This window comes from Mirounga leonina, unplaced genomic scaffold (genome assembly GCF_011800145.1).
Source record: "Mirounga leonina isolate KUSES-001 unplaced genomic scaffold, KU_Mleo_1.0 Mir_418, whole genome shotgun sequence".
Classification (NCBI taxonomy): Eukaryota; Metazoa; Chordata; class Mammalia; order Carnivora; family Phocidae; genus Mirounga; species Mirounga leonina.
The window spans coordinates 72,225-87,109 of record NW_023270739.1 but is presented as its reverse complement, the minus strand read 5'-3'; the positions used below and the strand labels follow the sequence as shown (position 1 = coordinate 87,109).

Here is a 14,885-nt window from a genome sequence, read left to right as displayed (position 1 = left end):
GATCGAGCCCCACGTCGGGCTCCCTGCTCGGCGGGAAGCCTGCTTCTCCCTCTCCCGCTCCCCCTGCTTGTGTTCCCTCTCTCGCTGTGTCTCTCTCTGTCAAATAAATAAAATACTTAAATTAAAAAAAACTATTCGAAAGACCTGAGTGAGGACTTATAAGTGGGAATGTATGCAGTGTTCCTAGACTGGAAAGTTCAGCTTCATGATGGAAATATCTTCTCAGACATGCAGAATTAAGGAGCAAGTTCCAGAAAATGACACACAGTGTGACTCCTTTGAAGAGCAAAACCTGCGGAATAAGACGTTGCAGGGACTGTAAGTGTGTAGGGAAAGCAAGCACCTTTCCTGTGCCTGCTTGGGCTCGGGGGCTGTGGCCCGCCGAGGGAGCAGGCAGGTGAAGAGGAGAAAAGGCAAACAATTATTTGGTGCTAATAGCTTATTTTTTGAACATGGAGACATTTATAGAAAAAGATCGGAAGACCCAAAGAAGCAGTTAGACCTTGGGGTTTATGCACCATTTTAACAAAAGGGCAAATTCATCAAGACGTGACAAGATGAAGGAAAAGGTGTTTGGGCTCTAAGGTAACAGGACTTTATTGGGTAATTTCATGTGGGGAAGTGAGGGAAGGTTAAGGGTTGTGCAGACCCATCACGGCGCCGACCGTCCCAGTGGTAGAGGCGGTTCAGCTCCTGACGTGAGAGGAAGACATGCCTTCTCAAGGGGAAGTTCACGTCCTTTTCAGCAGACGGGGTGGGGGGGCAGAGGGCGCCCCTGCATTTGCTGCTCCTTGACGGTCTGCAGCTCAAAACAATCCTTATGCCAAAGTGGCCTATTTCAGGGTAAGCTGTTCTGACCCCCTCACGTGGATAAACAAGGGAATGGTACACTGGAAACGGGGGTCCCCCCACAAGGGGAACACGGGGACTTTAGGGTGAAGTTCTGTCTCTTGGTCTGGGTGGTAGCTACACATCGTTCGTTTTATTCTTGTTCTTTCAGTTGTTACAAAGGTGGGAGCACCTGGGTGGCTCGGTCGGTTGGGCGTCGGACTCTTGATTTCGGCTCAGGTCATGATATCAGGGTTGTGGGATCGAGCCTGTGGTCGGCTGGGCTCCGTGCTCAGCGGGGAGTCTGCCTGGGATTCTTCCTCTCCCCCTGCTCACATGCACCTGCTTGCTCTCCAAAAAATTAAAAAAAAAAAATGTGCATATGGAGCGCCTGGGTGGCTCAGTCCGTTGAGCGGCTGCCTTCGGCTCAGATCATGATCCTGGGGTCCCGGGATCGAGTCCCGCATCGGGCTCCCTGCTCGGTGGGGAGCCTGCTTCTCCCTCTCTCTCTCCCTCTGCCGCTCCCCCTGCTTATGTTCCCTCTCTCTCTCTTTGTGTCAAATAAATAAAATCTTTAAAAAAAAAATGGGTATATGTGTTCTCACAAAACATGCTCTACTTTGAACAAGAATTTATAAAAGAGAAAAAGAAACTCTGCCCAAAGTAACTTTATTTTGTCTTCCCAAACATATCAGAGCAAATACGCCATTTTCCAATCTTGAAACCAGCAAGATTACAAGGAAATGAAGCCACCCTTTCAGTCCATACTTGCCGGTTACACAGGATTGTACCAGAACGGTCACGCCCGCCCACCGGGCAGCAAGGTGCTGGGCACCAGGTGCTCACTTGGGGAGGAGAATAAGCAGGAATAGGGTCGGAGCGTAATGGCTGCCATGGTGTTTTTGCACCAATAAGTCACGAAGTTAAAACATAGACTAACCTTCTAGATGATCCTAAGTTTTCACTAACCCACCATCAGTTCCATTTTTTTTTTTTCCCAAGTCCCTGGAGTCCAGGTGTGGGGCGTTCCTGGACATCCGCGCCTCTCGCCCACGTGGGAATGTCTGAACGGTCCTTGCGTCCTGTGTGCAGATCATCGAGAACTCTCGGGGTGTTCTGACAATCACACACGCCCAGAAGAGCCCCGGGGCGGGGCCGGCTCTCTCGGGGAACAGAAGATGCTTACCGTGGCCTGGACTGTTTTTCTAAAATTGGCAGTGGGTTTTAGGACAGACCAGTCCTGTTTCGGGGAAACTTGCGAAGGAGCACATTCCACGGCGCGGTTCTGGCTGGCTGGGCCCTGACGCGCGGCCCTGCTCCCACACGGAGCTGCCCGTCCTCTGGTTTCTTCCAACCAGCAGCGGGCACTGAGAATCACAAACGGCCAGTGCAGCGGTCCACTCTGGACCCAGACTCGGCGCCCACCCACGACCTCGTAGACCGTGCCATTTTTGCAATTACTTGACAATACGGTCTGTTGAAAAAACCACTGTTAAAGCTGCCCTTTTGTCTGACCCGGACGGGACTGAGTGATAAAGCAGGAGATTTCGTGTATACTTCAAAATACAAACGCTGCAAGTGAATTCTAAAAACGTACGATGCCTGTCGATGCCAACAGGACCAGCTGCACCTCCGTAAGCCAAGCGCACGACGGCGCGTCAGTAACGACCTCCTCTGACAGTCGGGCTGCCACTCTCCGCGGACCAGAGTTCGGGCTCTGCAGCTTGTATTTCAGATGGAGCTATTTTCGATGCATCTTCCACATACCTAAGTGTGCGTACAAAGAAAACGAGGCCAGAGCGCGGACGAAGGCCGCCCCAGGGGCCGGGGGGGGTCACAGCTACAGGGAGGCCCCGGCCGCTGCGGCTCCGGCTCGTCAGCAGACGTCCATGGCGCTAACCACGGGGACCGCAGTCTTCCGGTTGAAAAGGACATCATTTTCAATAAATATATAGACTCACGTGTGCAGAAAAGCACAAGTCTGGACCACGTATGTGGACTTGGGGCCTGCACCCAAGGAGCCGCGGGCACTCGGGACCCCACCCCCGGCGGGGCTCGGGCACTCGGGTTTGAAGTGAACACAGAATTCACGAAGTGCATTTGTATGTCCTGCGCACCTGCTTCCTTCCGCTTCCTTCCGCTTCCCCACGAGGCCCACCTGTTACTCACTGGGTCGCTATGAAGCTTCGGTACTCCACATTTAAAATAGATGCCAGGTCCCGAGCTCATGATTGTTCTTGCTACCAGTGCTGGATTGTCTCAGAAGCACTAGCACGATGAAAGCAAGGGCTGGGATTTTAAAGAAACAGTGTCCCTCCTGTCCGTGTCCTTCTCCCTAAAATGGTCCTGCTCCCAGGTCACCGAAGCCGCCCAGGATGCACCGGATCCAGTAAGCGTGTCCCGAGCACAAGTTAAGGTGAAGATAACATGAAGGCAATCCAGTATTTTCCAAAACCTGATCACAAACCTTCGAGTAAGTCCTGCAAAGTGGATCAGTGAGCTGCTAGGCACCTCCCGTCCAGATGCTCTGCTCACACCCACTGTCCCTAAAATGACTGCAGTAGAGCCACGGATGGGCCCTTGAAAACTGCGCCATTGGCATAAAATCTAAGAAGGCGGCGCCCCCAAACCGACAAGTGCCGTTTGCTGAGAATAAGTTATGTGAAACGCAACCCACAGGTTCACAGAGAGCTGAAAATGCCAGGTATGTTCACGAAATTGTTGACAAAGATATTTTGTCTAAAATCAAGATCTAACTATCAAAAATAAATTTCTAAATTTAAACATATGTATCAACATAATTGTTCTGCAGAAATTTTCTTAAATAATGTTCACGCTTCCCAAGCACAGCAAGGCAGGTGATGCGGGAGGATGGCTCAGCTGTCCCGTTCTTCCTTAGGACTCTCCTCGATGCCCCGTGCAAAGAGGCGAACGAGCTGGCAGTGGACCCTGCAGAGACAAAGGGCCACGTGTGACCCCCAGGGCCTCCTGACCCTTGGCCCCGCAGCTGGTCAAGGCTGGAGGGGGGGTGGGGGTCTCCTCGTGGCCGGCTCTGGGCCTGACCCCGCAGGGACAGGTCAGGGGCACAGAGTGACTTACCCACACTCTTGAGAAGCCTGTTTCGTAAAGGGAGCTGAGGGCCCTGCAAACGCGGTTCCATGTCCAGCACCCGCCCTTTAGCAGCGTGACAAGCCTCTAGATAATCGTGTTCCAAGCTTTCAGGGCAGCAGGGAGGGGGCTCGTGGGGGGCGACCCCCCTCATATGGGATGTGCAGGACGTCTGGTCACCCAGGACGAGTGGGCTCCACCCCAACCCTGGCCCCGGGGCCCGAAGCATGGCCAAGGTGCCCTGGAGACCCCGCCTCCCACAACAGGCATGATGAGAGCAGAGGGGCTCAGCGGTCCGCATGGCTCTCAGCCCACCGGCAGGGCCACCGTCCCCCTTAATTAATGCCGTTGCGGCCTCCTCCAAGATGTTCAGTAGGAAAAACCCCCTAACCAAGCCACTCGCTGGTTAAGGCACGGTAGTATTTTCAAGATACATAGGATATACTTCATAAAAGAATGCTGTTCCTAATTTTCAAAGTAACCTACTTTTTAAGTAAATCCTTAAGCCAGGATTAAAAATAATTCCATGTCTTTAACTTGTAAGATTACAGAAGCTGAATCCCCGCACATACAACTGTCCTGGCGGGTTTTCCTGCGGCCTCGTGGCCACCTCTCGTCCTCGGATGCCTGCGGGTCTGGAGAGGACCCGCTGCCCCGCGAGCCGACCCCCAGCTCCAGCCACAGGTGGGGCCCCCTGGGGCCGAGGGGCTGCTGGTGGACTCGGTGACGTGGGGCCCGGGAAGTGTCTGCCAAGGTGGACGGCTTGTCTAACGAATACGTCGTGTTGTGACCCACGTGGTGATGCCCCAGTACCCTTCCCGGGCGAGACGGCGGCGCGCGGGGGCTGACCCTGGAGAGCGCGCCCCCGGGCTGTGGGACGCGGAGCTCATGGAGCGCGGGGCCCGCGGGCGCGCACCTGACCTCGATGGAGGGGCTGCTCAGGGTCTCCCCGTCACAGTTCCAGGAGCTGTTGGACGCAGCGCCGCAGCATGGAGGCGTGTCACTGCACACGGGCCCGAACCGCATCTTCCCCCGCTCCTTGAGGTCGCTGTCCTCCTCCTCCACATGCTCTGGCAGAAACTGGAACTTCTTGACTCGATAAACTTCGACAAAAGCGAAGTCAAACTGCCGAGAGACACAGCAGGGGGATCGTGTTCTTAGAGGCGCTCTGCGGGGGAGGCCGGGCGTGGGCAGCGACCACGGCTGCGTCCACAGCCACGAGCACTTTCCTAAAGAATTCTGGCAGGGGCGCCTGGGCGGCGCAGTCGGTTGAGCGTCCGACTCTTGGCTTCGTCTCAGGTCGTGATCTCAGAGTTGTGGGATCGAGCCCCGCGTCGAGCTCTGCCCCTCCCCCCACTCTCTCTAAAAGATAAATTTTTTTTTAAAAAAAGAATTCTGGTGGTTCCCTAGCAGTAACTTGTAGAATTCTTTACCTTTTTCACAAGCACTATTTTAAAAGCCACATAAAAACACCATTAGGCTAGACCTTAAATACAATTTAAGTAAAAAAAAAACAACAAAAAACCACCCACAAATCTTGGTAAAATCAGAGATGGACCCACAGCTCCGGGCCTCTCGATGCCGTGCGACGTGGGATCTTCCGCTGTGTGGACAAGGATGCCCGCGACTATGGAAAGGTTTGCTGGAGGAGACTCTGTGCTTCTAGCGAGCCTTCACCAGGAGTCCCTGAGACTAGGTGCTTCCAGTGGGTGAGGCCCGGCCCGGAAAGCCGCCCCCGCTCGCGGGGAGGCACCAGCCGGCTCCCAGCGCACCGCAAGCAGGGACGGGGCCACGGACCCCACTGGCCACCGCGGGGCGCGGCACGAGCTCGCCACTCACCTGGTCATACTGGTTGGTGTGCCTGACGAGAAACCTCAGAAAGTTGAAGCGGGAGCATTTCCGGATAAGGATGAGGTCAGAAGACCCGTCCCCCAAGTGGGCGGCCGGGGAGAGGCCCTGGGGGCTCCGGGGACAAGCGCAGGACATGTTGGTGGCGTTGATGGCCAGGAACTTCCCGCAGACCACCTTCCACTCTTCCACCTCCTCTAAAGCAAAAAGGGGCGTTGCGGACGGGACGTTAGATGCGCCGGGCGTCCCGAGACCATCCCCACAAATTCCCCACGCAACTGACTCCCCCAGCAGCAGTGCAAAGAATCCTGTGCCGACCACCGGGCCCAGAGAGCCGCCTCCCAAAGGCAGAGCTGTTTCGCTGGTCCCCATGGGGACTTTTGGAAAATTTAGAACAGGGGTCGCCCAGTCTGGCCTGCCCCTGATTTTGTGTGGCCTGTGAGCTAAGAGTAATTTTCACATTTTTAAACGGCTGGAAATAAAGACAAATGATATGTTGTGACGTGAACATTCTCTGAGGCTCTCGGTGCCCATCAGGAACGGTTTGGGGCGCCCCTTCCCTCATGAATGCCGGGCCAAGCCCGAAGGCTCGCGTGTGAGTGGGTGGCAGGGGCGCTCGCTGGGCCCCGGGCAGAGCATCGTGGGGGACGGGGGCCTGGCTGGCGCCCCAACAGCGGGTCCCCTGCCATCTGCGCCTCCCCAAAGCTGGCAAACAGCCACCATCTGCTGCCGCCAGGAGCTCAGGAGAAAGGGATGCGCCGGGCGGCACCAGCGGAGGGAGAGACCGGCCACGGGAAGACGCGATGTCCTCCAAGATTCAAAAACGCGCAATTCCGCACACGGTCGTGACCGTGTTTCTGAGACGTTACCCGTGTTCTCTAAACCGTACAGCGACTTCTTCTGTTCCTCCTCCAGCTGCTGTTTGCTTTGCCTGCACACAAAGCATCTGAAAGACAAGGACAGCACGACCCTCCCTGCGGTGCGCAGACGGGACCGCGGGCCGCGGACGCTCGGCACGGACACAGGGCTGCGCTAATTCCCATGTGACAGCAAGCTCGGATTCAGAGGCTTAGCTAACAGTATTTCCTTTGCACACCAATTTGAGTTCTCCAAATTAGATGTTGTAACAACTACACGTGTCCGTGAGTCCTGCTCTAACACGTGTAAGCATCACAAGAACAGAGAGAGCCCTACGAGGCCGGGAAGCCAGGTCTGCTCGGCCCCCCGTTAGAGAGATTAGCTCAGCAGCTCAGCTTAGCGACACGTCGGTAAAACAGCTCCTGCCTCTAACTGTTCTGATTTATGGCCTCAAATCCTTCACTTCCAGAAGGGACGCACGCAGGTGCACGTGACCCCGGAGGCCCTGCACCGAGCTAGGCCATTGCTGGGCACGCGAGAACCACATTCTCCCATCCACACCGAAGATGCCCTGCGTCCACGGTCAGAGCACAGCCCCGAACAGCCTGGCTTTGGTTCATGCCACGTGCAGCAGACACGCGGGAGAACGCGCTTACCCTGCCCGGCAGGGCTTCCGGTCCCTCGGAGACCCCACCGTGTGCCGTGCTGGCAGGAAAGACACCGTCCCTTCGTAGCAGTGATGGGAGAGAAAGGTCTTCAAACCTGAGAGCAGAGCGGAAAGCCATCAGCCCAACGGCACCTCCCAGCCACGGGACCCCAGGACACGCCGCCAGCGCGTTCCGAGACCCGGGTGACGGGGGCATGAGGGACCGGGCCACGCTGGGCGCCTGGTCACCAGGGCTGCCCCCACCTGGGACCCCTCCTGGCCTGCCCGCAGGTCGCTGGCGTCTGCTGATGTCTGTACAACTTGAAGGAGACGCTTCAAAGGGCAGAGCCCCCAGACCCACCCCCCCCGCTCCTTCCAGACTGTTGGCCGACGCCCCAGCGTCCCCCAGGCTCGGCCGCCCAAGGTCACCCAGGACCACTCCGCGTCTGGGAAGAACTCTGACGAAGTCCACGGCAGCACTGCCACCAGAGGACTGTGGCCAGCCCCCGTGGCAGACTGCGGTGAGCTGTCTGCTCTCCTGGCCTGCCTCGAACCGACCCCAAAGTGCGTGGCATGAACCCAACCCGCTGAGTGGAGGAAGCCCAGCAGGACATGTGAATGGGGCCACAGTGGGGCCGGGCTGTGTCCTGCAAGAACAGTAACACCACGTCCCCGAGTCGGATGCGGGGCCGGCACTGGCCACGGTCACACCTGGTGTGACAGGCATGGCACTGAACCCCTCGCCCCTGCCTCTGGCCTGCCCCGCCAACACCTAGCACGTGGCTGGGCACCTGGGAGATGCTCAGGAACCACCTGTCCTATGGAGAAACCACTTCCCCGTGGCCCCTGGCGTCCACCATCCTCCCGCTGCTCGTCCCCCCATCTCCCCCCAGGACACCCCTGCTGGGCCCCTGCAGGGCAGCCTCTCTCCCGGACAGCAGTGACCCATCTCTGCCTGTCCTTGGACGGACCGGGTGCATGTCCCGCGGGCCCTAAAACGTCAGCCTCCTCTTGCCTCCAGAACAACCTCCGAGCATCGCGGCGTGTCGGGTTTCAGGTGGGGGTGGAGATGTGGGCAGGACGCGCCCGTGTCCCAGGGGAGGGGTGACCGCGGGCCGGGACGAGGCCCCACGGGCTCAGGGAGCACGCGGCCAGCGCAGCAGCCGGTAGTCAGGAAGATGGCGCCAGTCTTTTCTAATTCCCTCTTCGTCGTTCCTTTTCCTAACTATGGTTTATTAGATGTATTTCTTCAGAGTTCCTTACATTTTAACTTTCAAGCCACACTGTACTTAGGTAGGTCTTTGCGGTGCCTCAAGCTCAGCAGATTACTGTCCCCTTTTCTCCCAAGAAGAGAGTTCAGATTTTAATACCTGGGATTCTCCAATTGAACTCAATACAGATTTACCCAAAAGCAAACTGGAAAGGGCAGTGACCAAATGACATTGATCAAACTCCGCCAAGGAGCACTTGTGGGCGGCAGGCGTGCCCACCAGCCTCTGCACCTTCAGACCCCTTTCCGAAGGCGACACCGTTCGACATGAGCAGACTGTCCCTGTTCTGTGTGGTCTGCAATGGACTTCCAGTTCCCACCAGTTCCCCCCAGTTCCAGCTCTGCGGCCAGTAAGGGGAACGGGTCTGTGGCCAAGGGTGGGGGTTCTCGGGTTCTCGGGGTGCTGGCCCTGCCCTGCGGGCGTCCTGAGCCCGGCAGACGAGCACCCGCGGCTTCTGTCGGTGGAGACGGGCACGGTGCAGGGGAGGTCAGTCGGCGGGTGTTACTGTGAGTTACCTGAGAAGTCGTATCTGATGAGACCCATCCACCGCTTCTTCTCGCTGTCCTTGATGATGTCCCCGTAGAAGCCGTACCCCAGCAGGGACACGGAGTACCGCAGCAGCGTGCTGTTGTGATGCACGGAGGACACGTCCATGGGCAGCGAGTCCCCTGCGGAGAGAAGTGGTCCCCTGTCCACTCCCAGGCCGCACCTCCTCCCGCCGATGCAGATGATTAACACGGGAGGGAGGCGGGGGGCTGGGCGCCTACGCTTCATTCAAATGACAGAATTTCACGAACATTTCCAAAAGAGGTTTGGAAAGCTGTCCTGTCGGGACGGAACACCCACGGCCCCACGGAGTGGGTGCCGTGCCGTGAATGGAGGGAAAGGCACCCACGTTCTAAAACTGGCAATCATCACTGCACAACTCGTCAGCAGCACTTGAGTGGCTCCGGTCACAAGGACGAAGCACTGTCGTTGGGGACAAGGAGGGGGCCACGTGCTTGCGGAGCAGGGGCCGTGGCCATTCCTGGCTTTCTGAGCCGGCGACTAGCAACACGGGTGGCGTCCTGCCCTCGGGGCTGAGCGCGCACGTGCCCGGTTAACGCCACATGGAAGGGGCGTCGCAGGTGGCGTGGGTTCGGGCCTGGGCAAGCCTGTCCTGACGGGGACGGGGGCCACGTCCCGGACGCAGCACCAGAGAGCAGAGCACCGGGCGAGCGTGGGGCATGTCGGGGCCAGAGGGTCGGCCTGGCCCGCACATGGGGACACTGAGGCAGCTGATCAGGTCTCAGGGTGTGGCTGCGGAGCAGGGGCCCCAGATGGCTCTGAGCAGGGTCTGTGCTGATGAAGCATCCCCCCCGATGGCCACGGGAAGACAGGACGAGATGGGAGGTGGCAAGGAACCAGGGCCCAGGGAGCCCTGCTGGCGGGAGGCCCAGGGAGGTCCGCACGGCTTACACGGCCGGTGCCGCGGACAGGGACCTACCCACGATGATGTGCAGAGCGGACGTCTCCGCATCGTTCGTGCCCACCGTCGAAAAACACACACAGTCTGTTGACCCTAAAGAAGGAAAAAAAGGAAGGTCTTGGATATCATTATAATAATTTGAAATTGCAGCAGGTTTCCAACGGAGTGATCCGCTCTTCCTTTTGGCCCTGGAGTAAGGACACAAGGACTAAACATGAGCTATATAAAGTGAATACTGGACAAATGGAGATTAATTCATCAGAAATGCGGAGACTGCCTGCAGTAATCCCACTAGTTCCTCACTGAGCTTTCAGACACTGCTGCCCCGGCTTGGGGAGCGGAGCCCGAGACGTGTGGGTGGTGGTGGCGGCCGGGGCGTCGCTCCGCACTCTGCACGGCGTCTATGTCCCCCCTTCACACACCGGTGGCCACAGGACCCACGGGCATATGCAGAGTCATCACCAGCGGGAATGTGAGTGCAGAACAAGAACAACCCGTGGACGTCCCAGAAAAAGCCCCGTGGAAGCCCGCGCCCGGACACCGGCGGCCTGATTCACAGAATGCTCTGGGGCCCATCGCTGCTCAAAGACGCACGGCAGCCGCCACCTAACAGCCTGGAGGGGACCCACGGAGCTCAGCGAGCACACGTCTCCCACTGACATGCTCATCCGTAGACTGGGGGTGATCTCAGGGCACCCAGCTGGTGCCAGGATCCCTGGAGCGTGGTGATGATGCTACGGACCATCCCTATGTCTGTCCTGCTTCTAACTGGGGCATAATCCAGGTGGCTGTTCTCAGCCTGAGTGGGCAGAGAATCTCCTGGGCTCTTATTTATCACAGGTTCCTGAACCCCACTCCCCCGAGATTCTGATTCAACAGGTCTGGGATGGGGCTGAGCAATCTGAATTTTAACACGTCTGCTAACTAATTGAAAAAGCCTAGTGTGGATTTCCCAAGAGTAAAGTGTATGACAGGATCTAGAATTGCACCATATTGCCACAGACCCACACCCATCAGGGAATAACTGGAGTTAACGGGCACAGAAGCCTGCCCGTCCGCAGGGTCCAGATGCCCCACCCTCAGAACCCTGAACAATCGAGTCTCCCGTCATGAGTGACGTCCCCTGAAGCCGGAAAGCTCGTGGTTCCCCACAGACGTGCTGGATTGCAAGCACCCTGTGTTATGTCTCAGAGTAACAGAACCCGGTCCAGTTTGTCATCAGAGTGGAGGCTCTTAATTATTTCCTCTAAGTGCCCATATGGCTTCTGATTGCTGGTAAGTTATATGAACACACACATATGTTTTTAATATGAGTATTTTTCTTTTTTTGTTAATCTTAACCTGACCAACCTTAACCAACCTAACCTTAACCAAAAATGAGCCAAAAAGTAAAAATTTTTAAACTGATTTTTTTTTTAAAGATTTCATTTATTTATTTGAGTGAGAGAGAATGAGAGATAGCACGAGAGGGAAGAGGGTCAGAGGGAGAAGCAGACTCCCCGCTGAGCAGGGAGCCCGATGTGGGACTCGATCCCGGGACTCCAGGATCATGACCTGAGCCGAAGGCCGTCGCTTAACCAACTGAGCCACCCAGGCACCCAAAAAATAAACATTTTTAAATAAACATCTAAGACCATAGGAGTAAGTCTTAAAATATTAAAAATTCACAGCAACAGCATCTAAGAACCTGTGTGGTTTCAGAGTCTCCCACACCCTCATCTTTGTAACGAAGGGTACCCGGGCAACCAGCATGAACATTTCTAAGAGAACAAACTCTGAAAGAGCTGTTTAATAACTCTGAACTATGCCCTCAGGTAGTTCTTCCCATCCTCAGAACTTTCCAGAACGTCCGTGGAGCCCACTTGCTCCCCTTACGTGCCCCGGGCCTTGTTTACTTTCCCGGCACGCTGACCCGGACTCCCAGACTCGCCTGCATTCGCAGAGATGGGACCGCACCCCCAGCAGGAACTCTGCCAAGGATGCCCAATAAGCACGAAGCAGCGAGCGTCGGGTCCCTATCCCACCCCGCGGCCTAGACGCCCGAGGCCTCGCCAGGCCGGACACCACCATGAGGGAAGCGGAGTCTCGGGATGGGGCTCCCCAGGGCTCAGTGTGCGCGTGTGGGGCGCCCGGCAGAACCACAGCAAAGCGGGCCGTGGTGATGACCCGTCTCCGGGATGGCACCGCACTGTTCCCAAGCTGCTGGAGGCGTCTCATCCACGGAAGTGTGGAAGGGACAGGGCGAGGCGCCCGGCCTTCCTGGTCAGGCATCCAGGCCCTGGCCGGGCTGGGGTGTGGCCCCCGTGTACTAGCCTTCCAGGATTTCCCAGGGCCCTGCCCCTGGACCGGCAGGCGACCTGAGCTTCTGACAGGTTTCAGGGATGGTTTTGCTAAAAAGTCAGATTTTTTAAAGCAGGTCATCACTCAGCTTACTCCCTCCTCAGGAGCCTCCCTGGGGCCACCGCCCTCTGCCTGCAGCTCCCCCTGCACCCCACCTCTTGCTCCCTGCTCACACCTCCTGGCCAGAGCCAGGCTCGTCCTGCCCTGGGGCCCCTGCAGGGGCCACTGCTGCCCAAAGGCAGGGCTGTCTTCACCGCACTCCAGGTCCTGGACCAGTGTCACCCCGAGAGGCCTCCCAGAGCACCGTGTCTGCAACGGCCTGCCCCCCCACCGCTTGGCTCTCTGCGTTCTGTACCCACAGTCGGCCTCCCTGCACCCTGGGGGCCCCGCCTCGCTCACTCTGGGGCCCACAGCGGGGCTGGGAAGCCTGTGTTGCGAGTGTGCGTGATCACCAACTGAACGAGTGAGCTGCCCGAGCTCCAGGGAGCCTTCAGCCCGTGGCACCTTCCGTTTTGAAGGGGCCAGCCTGGTGCAGCCCGGGTACCCCCAAACACCGTCCCATCCTTTTAACTTTGAGTGCGCTTTCAACAGCTCATCCCTCGGATGTGACCTAACTCCCCGGGCATTTCCTCAGACATCTGTGTGGCCAAGGCTTTGACCAAGAGGAAGCCCCAGCTGGAAACGCAAAGTCTGGCTCAGACCAGGCGACAGGACGGGGTTCGGTGACCAAGTCCGCAGAGGCGCGCGGCTCTGGTGTGCCCACGGAAACAAGGACAGAGGCCCCCCTCCTTCTGTGCACTGGCTCCTTCCTCTAAATCCTCAAGTGGATGGGGCACCCGGGTGGCTCAGTCGTTAAGCGTCTGCCTTCGGCTCGGGTCGTGAACCCAGGGTCCTGGGATCGAGCCCGGCATTGGGCTCCCTGCTCTGCGGGAAGCCTCCTTCTCCCTCTCCCCCTGCCTGTGTTCCCTCTCTCGCTGTGTCTCTCTCTGTCAAATAAATAAATAAAATCTTAAAAAATAATAATAATAAATAAATAAATCCTCAAGTGGAAAGAGACTAGAATTTATAAAGCATCGGCACCAGAGCAGTGATTTGGTCTCCGACACGCTCTGTCTCGGACCACCCCAGCCACCCCGAGGCTGCCACATACCGGCTAGACCCCCGCAGCGCTGGCCATCTACTTCCGAGTGCTGGCCCCAGGGCCCCCAAGGAGCCCCGTCTCCAGTCTCCATCAGAACTCTTGCCCCCACCCCGATGCCTCGTCTTCGTGCCCCCAGGTTACCAAGGCCAACATCATGGGGCCACCCTGCTGCCTCCTTCATCCTTACGGCTCCATCCGAGGCCTGTTGGCTCTGCTGCAAAGCTACGCCCGAGTCACACCGACCACTCGGCCACCGGCCCAAGCACCGGCGTCCTCCCCGGGCGCGGGCAGCGCTGCCCAGAACGGAGCGCGGGGGTGCTCTTCCAGCCCGTTCAGGTAACGCTGCCCACCAGCCTCTATGACATCCTCCCTCTCGAGCTGGGCCCTTGTGCGGGCCCCTCGGGGACTCCACTCCTGGCAGCCCCTGCCAGCCGGGCCCCTTTCCCGGGCACACAGCGCTGCCCCAGCTGACCCCCGGCACACCCACGTCCGTGCACGGCCGGCCGCTCACCGGTCGCCTCTCAGGAAGGGCCCTGGGCTCCCACCGAGAGAAGCCCCTCCTGGCCACTGTCCCTGAACCCATTTTCTCCAAGCATGCCGCCATGGAAAACCCTTCTGCGCCCACGTCTCCTGTGCGGTGGGGGCCTCCTGTGTGGGCAGAGGCCACGCCCATCTTGTCCTCTGCCGAAGCCCAGGGCCCGGAAGGCCCACAGCGCGCACCCCGCCCGTCCCCACGACCCTGCCGCGTGTGGGAGCCGCAGGGGCTCCCACGCTGCGCTTCTGAACATTAACAGCTCAGGGCTGTAAGCGTCAACGCTACTGTGGGCCAGCGGCCAGAGAAGACATCATGGAATAAAAAGTAAATAAAATAAATAGGAAATAAATAGGAAAAAAAAAATAAATAGGAAAATAAAATTCATGTCGTCCAGAACAGAACACGTGCAAACTCAAAAGACAAGAGCCTAACTTGGGAAAAAAGTTGTGAGCTGTAACCAACCAAGAATAAACACGTCTACTATATAAACGACATTATTCCGTCAGAAAAAGAGCCTTCTCCTGACTGTGGGGCGGGGCAGAGCGGTCCCTCGGGGGCCCTGTGACTGCTCATCCTGGCCCGTAAAGCGGCACCACGACGGCAAGGCCTTCACAGTGGTGGTAAATGACGTGACATGATGCGCCAGGTGGGATTTTTGCCCAGCCTGTATCACTGTCACCCAGGGGCAGACCCGGGGTGCTGGGCAGGGGCGCCTCCTCCCTGTGGCATCGAAGCAACAACGCACAGGCTTTCCTTAGCTCAACGCGGTGGTTTTTCAAAGAACTAGGCACTTCCTACAGACACAATGAGCCAGGGGCGCCTGGGAGCTCAGTCCGTTGGGC

At 57.6% G+C, this 14,885-nt stretch overlaps 1 protein-coding gene across 1 annotated transcript in view; it reads right to left on the bottom strand.

Annotated features, from left to right (window-relative positions):
- Window positions 1-1,480: 1,480 nt before the first annotated feature.
- Window positions 1,481-14,885, bottom strand: part of CERK (ceramide kinase) — a gene marked incomplete at its 5' end in the record, with an annotated part of 40,645 nt that continues 27,240 nt past the window's right edge. Inside the window, 7 exons of the mRNA XM_034987233.1 lie at window positions 1,481-3,777; window positions 4,853-5,061; window positions 5,776-5,981; window positions 6,654-6,730; window positions 7,299-7,404; window positions 9,075-9,227; window positions 10,046-10,120. Coding sequence (XP_034843124.1) covers window positions 3,705-3,777; window positions 4,853-5,061; window positions 5,776-5,981; window positions 6,654-6,730; window positions 7,299-7,404; window positions 9,075-9,227; window positions 10,046-10,120 — 899 coding nt within the window. The remainder of the gene's footprint in view (window positions 3,778-4,852; window positions 5,062-5,775; window positions 5,982-6,653; window positions 6,731-7,298; window positions 7,405-9,074; window positions 9,228-10,045; window positions 10,121-14,885) is intronic.